Source organism: Solanum dulcamara, chromosome 8 (genome assembly GCF_947179165.1).
Source record: "Solanum dulcamara chromosome 8, daSolDulc1.2, whole genome shotgun sequence".
In the NCBI taxonomy this organism is placed as follows: Eukaryota; Viridiplantae; Streptophyta; class Magnoliopsida; order Solanales; family Solanaceae; genus Solanum; species Solanum dulcamara.
In genome coordinates, this window is record NC_077244.1 from 4,149,284 (window position 1) to 4,158,183 (window position 8,900).

Below are 8,900 nucleotides of genomic sequence, written 5' to 3' on the forward strand. Positions count from 1 at the left end.
TTGTCCCTTTGCACTTTTTTTCATTAAAGCCCAAGCTTTATTTGCGCTTAAAACCCCAACATACCTTAGAGCTTTTTTTCACTTTTCACCATTGAAAACACTGTTACTATCTATGGAATGTAAACAACATTATCAAAAGGATAGCCTGTAGAACACAAAGCTTAGCTTCACTGATGATCTAACATTGCAAATGCAAGTTATTTCCCAAGCTAGACTATCTGTAGTTCTCTCTTTCTACACAAAAGACTCTGAAATTCCTTCCAGACCAAATGGCAGGTAGATATTCTATGTAAACCATCTTTAGAATCTGAGCTGAAGTAGGATAGTGACTTTTTAGTCATAGTTTCATACTTAAATTGGACGTAAGTCCATAAATAAGATGAATTGTAAATCCAAAGTCAAGATGCACAAGATCCAAATTATTTCAAGAGGCATGCCAAAATAAGTGATAGTCACTATCACAAGAAGGACAAAGTCCAAAAGAATGCAATAGTGCTCAAGCAATCCGTATATGTGGGTGAGTTAAATTATCTTACAAAAACTACTTCCCGTTACACCAATATGACTTTAACATATTCATAACCCAACTACAAAATTGTACACTCAATGATAGCTAATTTATCCAAGTTTCCAAGAGTCAAAACATACTTTCTAGCAACAAAATCAATATGACAACAACAACATCAACATACCTAATGTAATCTCACAAGTGAGTTCTGAGAAAATTATAGTGTACGTTGACCTTATCCCTACCTTGGGAGGTAGAGAAGTGGTTTCTAATATCTAAGCAAAATAAATTAAAAGGAAAATTCAAGTTTATGTGCAAACGATGAAGCTTTAGTGTTCCAAAATCTCAAACAAACATCAAGTATAGATCCTCAAAGCAAATAATCAAGCAATTATGTCGACCTCCTTAGCTCGAGTAAGTAGCTTTAGTACCTTAATACACAACCAAACACCCATTAAGGGTCTGAAATCTGAAGATGTTTAAAGCAAATCATGATGAATATCAACAAGATATAACAAGTCTTCTTTTCTTCTTTTCAAACAAAATTTAAATTTAAATTCAAGAGAAGTGATAAAAAAATATTTACTATAAGAACAAGATCATCTAAAGGCACATAATAAATTTACAAAATTTGGGGTGTTACATCATCATTGTTGTTCACTTCTTCGTGATGAATGGGTGTTCTAATGCCTGAGAAACAGTGATTTTCTTTAGAGGATCTAACACAAAGATTCTCTCCATTAAGTCTTTGAACTGAGCCAACATCTTTAATTCTTCACCTGGGTCACCTAAAATTATTGAACTGATATATTTTAGCTTCATGTTGACAATCAGCTTCCTTATAGCCTGCAAACAAATAGAAGCACATGCAAAACTTAAAAGTACAGCAAAGTTATTACCATTCATTCTTATAAAGGGTTGTTTATCAAGGTTTGAAAGACGGGCTCAAGGGTCTACAAGACATACCTTCTTTGTAGCGAGATCCTCTTCAGTGGCGAGGAAATTGAGATCTTGGTCAAAATGTTGATATGTAAATGCACCTTGTGATAAAAGAAGAAAAGAGTATTATTGTTTCCATACTAGCTATATCATGGCATTACTCATTACAAACTATAAAATCCGCTACCTAATACAATCATCATAACAAAATTGTCCACAACAAATCATTGACCAGCCTATTAACTTCAAATCATAAATGTTTTCATTAAGAGAATGTCTTAAGACGAACCTTTCTAAGCATCTTCTTCGGAAATGGACCTTTCAGTTCCATATGAAGAAGGAGCATGTCATTATTAGTATGACAAAGAAATAAGACTTTCCCAGCATAAAGCTCAATCAAACAGCAACCTACTGACCAAATATCCATCGGATGATCGTATGGCAAGCCAAGTACTGCAACAAGAAAAAATACATTAACAAACAAAACCGAAGATCCATAAAACTAATTAGGATCAAAACATTGGAGCATCAAACAAAAGAAACAAAGTGAAAAGGAAGATCAAAAAATAATAAATGGCAAATCTTGAGAAATGATACTTACTGATCTCGGGGGCGTGGTAAAAACGGCTCACAAGGTCACAAAGCTTCAGCTTGTCTTTCGCTTCATTTACCTTAACAATTAAATATAGAAAAGTCATCATACGCATACAAAAGCAAAGTGATGAAAAGCTACTCTCAGCAGATGCAAAGTGGGTGAATTAGCAAGCCAGCAAAAGATACAATACTCAAAACATTCCACTTATCAAGATGCTGTCAGGTTTAATATCACAACGAAGCACGCCACAACTCTTTCGATGCTTCAAAGCATTGAAACGTTGCTTCACATAAAGCCTCACAACGTCGAGGCTGAGTCCAATGTTACGCCTAAACTTCTTCTGGATCTCACGGAGATTCATCCAGAGAGACTCAAATACTAGACAAAGATGATTCGAGTACTTGAAGCTAGAGATTAAATGAACACAGCGGCGCTTGTCTTTAGGATCTGAAGCAACTAGCTTCTTCAATATGACCAACTCTTCCATACCCGCTTTATACTTGATGAGAAGAAACAAAACAATTAGGCCACCAAAACAAGTAAGGTTGGTACGAAATGGAGAAATTAATAGATTAACTCACATCGTTTCATTATTATGAATGATTTTTATTGCTACTTTTGTCGGGTCACCGGGTATAACCTTCAAATCTTTATCCCGAACAATAGTATAAAACACGTCTTTCCCATGAGCAGCAAGAATCTCATAATGGCCATCAAGAATTTCTCCGAAGTAGTATCTTGCAAAAGTCAATGAGAATTAGAACATCAACTAAGAAAAAAGTTACCAGCCATTACAGGAAAAGTTGACAAAAATAGGCAAAAGGATAAAGCTATTTTCTTGAGGTAAGAATGTCAACTTGCAGTATGATATATCAAATAACAGAATGAAGGGACTGTCATGAGCAAATATCAAGGAAGAGGGAGAAAAAAACAAATTTAGAAGTGTGATCAACATGCTCTGAAGTAAGAACTCAAATAAGAAAGATCCAAACAAAATATGAGATGAAATACTTACTATAATACCTTTGCGGATCATTGCCATGTCATTTGCCCTGCAAAGCAGATATAACCAGACACATAAAATCAGTTTACTTATTACAGCCTAATTTGTCAAAGAAAAAACTCTCCATAAGTACAATAAATTATTTCCCACAATTCAGTCTAAGCACAAGTACAAAGAACAGAACAATCCTCTTTTTTTCTCTCACTTATTGGCTAGTGTTTTACCTTGGAGCATACAACACAAGATAGAGGGATTCATAGAATCAATAGAATTCAAATAATACATGATTCCTAGATATCACACTCTAAACTGAACAGTAGTAGCAAAAACTGCCACCAAGTAATACACTCCCACAATATGGACAAACAGAATAACCTTCAACTAGAAATATAACAAAATAAAAGCCATTTTGCAGTCATCAGTTCAATAAATGGTTCCTTTTTACGTTGCATTTTGGGTTCAGTAGGAAAGAAAGGGACACTCACATTTTGTTTGAATTAATATAACAATAATAACAATTTCTGATGACGGAACCAAGACAGACTCACCATTTTTGAAATAGCAGCAGGTGATTCTCCAAATATATCGTCACAAAGTAATGACTAATGATCAGAAAAATAAGCTGCTTTATCAACATAACATATTTTTTATTTCTATTTTTGAGAATTATCAGCATGCCAAAACATTTGAGCCCAATTGCTAGAAATTCAGTGGTCAATTATATTTAACAGGCAGTTAAATTCCAACCTATTGCTTAACTCCGTCCTCATGCTCCAGTTGATGCTGTTTGAATTTTTCTATTTGTTTAGGAAGCTCCTTCACTAGCTCCTCTATTAAAAACTGCAAAGTAATGACTATGATCAGAAAAAGTAAGCTGCAATATCAGCATTTCGAAGTATTATTTCATCAACTAATTTAAAAACAAACCCATAAATGGGAGAATGATTATAAGCTCACATAAATAAGTGTTGAAAGATAGGGGAAAAAAAGAGAATGGGCACATATTCTAACCTGTGGTTGCTGTTAGAGACGTTTAATTTGTTTCTCAAGCTTCTTCACTAGCTCCACTGTTGAAAACTGCAAAGTAATGACTTATTATCAGAAGAAGTAAGCCGTATTATCAGCATCCCAAAATATTTGAACCCAATTGGAAAGTATTTCATCAACTAATTCTAAAACAAACCCCTAACAAAAGGGGAAAGTATTAAGACTCCCAGAAAGTAGTGTGGAAGATAAATAAAACAAAAAGAAGAATGACATCACCAGAAAAGAAAACCCATTTGAATCTCAGGGTCAAGTGAACACACCTACCTCTGGAGTAGCGTGTCCCAGTCCACCAGCTCCAGAAGCCTTCTCTTCAAAATTATAACCACCTCGCAAAGGTGATTTCCCAGAAGAAAATGTTATCTCATCAATATGGACATCTGCACCATTGGTTGGACCATCAATGTGCTCTGATACAAACTATCTCTAGCTGCATGCTTCTCAGTAGAATGATCCGCATAAACCTCACCTAATGTCAAGAAATGAAAACCACAATTAGAGACCAAAAATTCAACAAGAGAGAGACAGAGAGAGAGAGAGATAGAGACATGTAGAGGAAGAGCAGATAAAATAGCTCTGAAGAGGCTCAGGTGTATTTACAATCTTCATAAAAGCTTAAGTGGAGACAGTATCCAACTCAAATCCTGTCACGCCCTGAGAGGGTACCCTAGGCGTGGCCGGCACTCAGAAACCATTGCTGGCCTCTGAGAGAACCACTTGGTCTCATCACTTATTCGTTCATTAGTGGAAGACTTAATAAGAATACTTATGTGGGCTCTCCATCAACAACATCAAATGAAAGAAGAATTTTTTTAGAAGAAGTAGTTTCAAAGGAGAACTATTCCAATTACATCATTAAACTCTGTCTATGAAGCCTCTAACACTATCAGATGGTGCCAATGACATGTCCATGGCTACCTCAAAAGAAACATCATGCTCAACAATAATAAAAGGATAAGGAGTTCCTCCGAATACAAGAAGGACTCACCAAATAGCCAAAAAGAAATGATCTTCAACGATGCGCCTGTTGAGGATCTCTAATACCTATATCTGCATCATAAAATGGTGTAGGTCGAATGACGTCAGTACGTAGAATGTACGAGTATGTAAAATGGAAGGAAGGTAAGGACATATATCAAGAAATTTCTCTCAGGAAAACTTAGCTGAGAACTCAACATTATCTCAACATTTATATGTAGTGCAAATTTAAAATAATAATAAGAAATGCTTACTCAATTGGGAGTTTCTCTAATCGACAACCATCACTTATGATCTAGCGATGATACAAAAAAGCAATGTCGTTGCCACATCTATCCAATACCTTGCCAGGGTAAAGGACATCACCATCTTGGATCCACTCATTAAATTCCTCTTTTTGGGACTTAAAAGACATAGCCTCCTTCTTTTCCTCTTCCATATGGGCCGTACTCTCCATGGATAACTTGCTAAGAGTATCGGCAACTGTTTGCTTTACCTGAGTGGTAGAGAATGCTCATTTCATAATCCTTGAGCAACTCTAGCCATCCCTTCTGCCTTAAGTTCATCTCTTTCTGGCTGAATACATACTGCAAGCTCTTATGATCTGGGAATACATCCACATGTACACCATAAAGATAGTGACGCCAAATCTTAAGAGCAAATACCATAATTGCCAACTCAAGGTCATGAGTGGGGTAGTTTCTCTCATGATTCTTAAGTTGCCTGGAAGCGTAGACAATGAACTTACCTTAACTGCCTCAATCTTTTGAGTATCAACTTGAATTTCATCACCAGATATAATATGGCCTAGGAAAGCTACAGACTCAAGCCAAAACTCACACTTCGAAAACTTAGCATACAACTCCCTCTCCTTAAGAGTTTGAAGGACAATCCTAAGGTAATTAACATGCTCACTCTTACTTCTAGAGTAGACCAAAATATCATCGATGAAGACAATCACAAACGTATCCAGGTATGGCTTGAATACCCGGTTCATGAGGTCCATAAAAGCCGCAGGAGCATTTTTCAATCCAAAGAACATAATAAGAAACTCAAAATGACTATAGCGGGTTTGAAAAGCCGTCTTCAGGATGTCACATTCTCTTACTTTCAACTGATGATAGCCTGATCTAAGGTCTATCTTAGAGAAGCATGTGGCACCCTAAAGTTGGTCAAATAAATCATCTATTCTGGGGAGAGGATACTTGTTTTTTATGGTGACCTTGTTCAGTTGTCGGTAATCAGTGCACATTCTAATGGAACCATCTTTCTTTTGCACGAATAGGACAAGAGTGCCCTAAGGTGAGACACTTGGCCTAATAAATCCCTTATCTAGTAGGTCTTTCAGTTGTTCTTTCAACTCTTTCAACTCAGCGGGGGCCATCATATAAGGAGAAATGAAGATAGGTTGTGTATCAGGAAGGACATCAATACCAAAGTCTATCTCTCTATCAAGAGGTATTCTGGGGAGATCCTCAGGAAAGACTTCAGGAAACTCATTCAAAATGGGAACTGACTCAAGAGATAGAGACTGATCATTAATATTTTTGACTCAGACTATATGATATATGCATCCCTTAGAGATTAACTTTCTGGCCTTTAGGTAGGAAATAAATTTATCCTTAGGCACTCCAGAACTCCCCTTCCACTCTAAGATAGGCTTATTTGGAAATTAAAACTTGACAATTCGGGTCCTACAATCAACTGAGGCATAACAAGCATAAAGCCAGTCCATGCCAAGAATCACATCAAAATCAACCATGTCCAACTCAACTAAGTTAGCCATGGTATCCCTGTGATAGATTGACACAGTACAATCTCTATAGGCCCTCTTAGCTAAGATAGACTCACCAACAGGAGTAGACACGCTGAAAGGCTCAAGAAGACACTCAAGAAGGATCTCAAATTTACTAGCTAAGTAAGGAGTCACAAAAGATAACGTAGTACTTGGATAAAGTAATGTCTACACATCAAAAGAAAGGACTCAGAGCATACCAATAACAATATCGGGTGCATTTTCTTGGTATTGGTGACTACCCATAGCATACAGACGATTTGTTCCCCCGCCTACACTTGAAGCTGCACCTCTCTGATTACCTCTATTCTGTGGAGCTGCAAAGGAAAATTAACCTCTACTACTTCTATCTCCCTATATCTTTGAAGGATACTCATTCTGGAAGTGACCTGTCTTTCCACATTCGTAGCAAGCATGGTGCCCAAATGACACTCTCCTAAATGGAGCCTCCCATATCTAGCACATGGTGGCTTTTCTCTAGAACCTTGACCCATACTTACTTGGGACTGAGAACCCTGAACTCAGAAGTTTTTGTGACTTAGGGATCTCTGATCATACCTAGTATTAGGTGTAAAAGCATTTGTTGGGGAAGGTGCATAATTGGAAGACCTCTTTTGAAAGAAGGACTTGTTACCCTTCCCTTGCTTCTGCTCGTTCTCATGCCCAACAAACTTAGCCTTCTTGCTTAAGTGTTCCTCTCGGTCCCTTTTCTTGTCCTCCTCAACCTTATGAGCATAAACCATCAATCTAGAAAAATCCATGTCAGAAATCATTAACATTGCCTTACATTCTTTCTTTACATGTTTGCCTAGGCCAGAGACAAACTTTCTCATCTTGGCCCTTATATGAGGAATCATTTCTGGGGCATATTTGGACAAATGAATAAATTCAAACTATACACTTTCACAGTCATACTCACCTTCTTGGGGTTCATAAACTCCTCAATTTTTGCTTCACATAGCTCTTGGGGAAAGAAGTTATCAAGAAATGCTCTTTCAAACTCATTCCAAAGAGCCGGCTCCGCATCCTCACCTCTAGTTTCTTCCCACTGGTTATACCATACATTTGCCACATTCTTGAGCTGATAAGACACCAACTCAACCCCCTCGATCTCTGTAGCATGCATCACTTTTAGTATCTTCTACATCTTATCAATGAAATTTTGGGGGTCCTCGTCAACCTTGGAACCCATGAAGACCGGCGGATTCATTCTTAGAAAATCTCTAATCCTCGTGGTAGCAGACGAATCTTGATAACTAGAGCTAGGAGTTGGTGAACTTTGGCTACTATTTCGGGCAGCCACCAATTGGGTGAGCATAGCAATCGCTCCTCGAAAATCTTCCTCAGAAGTAGGAATGGTCTGAACAGTAGGTACTTGGGGTACCTTAGTAGACCTTGCAGGTCGGCCCCTAGTTCTCTATGGAGGTATCACTAACTGTGGAACTGCAGTGCTGGCAGCATTCCTCTGACTAAATGAACGTTTAGGAGGCATGTCTGAAATGTGTAAATGCACGAATTATAAAAGAAGTTGTTATAGAGTTAAACTCTATCGCACGAACTCAGATATGAAAGAAGTGAAACAATTTCCTAATGTCCTATAGCCTCCTGATTATAAGTGTGGTGCACTATACACCCATAAGCAAGACTCTACTAGACACGGCTTCATAGACACCCTAGGACTCTTGAACTCTGTGCTCTAATACCAAGTTTGTCACGCCCCGAGAGGGTACCCTAGGCGTGACCGGCACTCAAAAACTATTGCTGGCCTCTAAGAGAACCACTTGGTCTCATCACTTATTCGTTCATCAGCTGAAGACTTAATAAGAATACTTATGTGGTCTCTCCATCAACAATATCAAATGAAAGAAGATTTTTTTAGAAGAAGTAGTTTCAAAGGAGAACTACTCCAATTACATCATTAAAATCTGTCTATGAAGCCTCTAACACTATCAGATGGTGCCAATGATATGTCCATGACTGCCTCAAAAGAAAGATCACGCTCAACAATAATAAAAGGATAAGGAGTTCCTCCGAATAC

General features: G+C 37.5%; 1 protein-coding gene and 1 long non-coding RNA gene across 2 annotated transcripts; both read right to left on the reverse strand.

Moving 5' to 3' along the window:
* Window positions 1-1,122: 1,122 nt before the first annotated feature.
* Window positions 1,123-2,800, reverse strand: LOC129900614 (serine/threonine-protein kinase prp4-like). The gene is made up of 5 exons (XM_055975628.1): window positions 2,624-2,800; window positions 2,049-2,541; window positions 1,737-1,900; window positions 1,475-1,548; window positions 1,123-1,354 (listed from the first exon to the last, which is right to left on the reverse strand). Exons 2-5 carry the CDS (start codon window positions 2,152-2,154, stop codon window positions 1,348-1,350), a joined length of 351 nt encoding a protein of 116 aa, XP_055831603.1. The 5' UTR covers window positions 2,155-2,541; window positions 2,624-2,800; the 3' UTR covers window positions 1,123-1,347.
* Window positions 2,801-3,056: 256 nt separating this feature from the next.
* LOC129900617 (uncharacterized) lies at window positions 3,057-4,550 on the reverse strand. The gene is made up of 4 exons (XR_008769654.1): window positions 4,357-4,550; window positions 4,057-4,122; window positions 3,793-3,885; window positions 3,057-3,094 (listed from the first exon to the last, which is right to left on the reverse strand). It is a non-coding gene; the product is annotated as an uncharacterized LOC129900617 (long non-coding RNA).
* Between the last annotated feature and the right edge of the window lie 4,350 nt (window positions 4,551-8,900).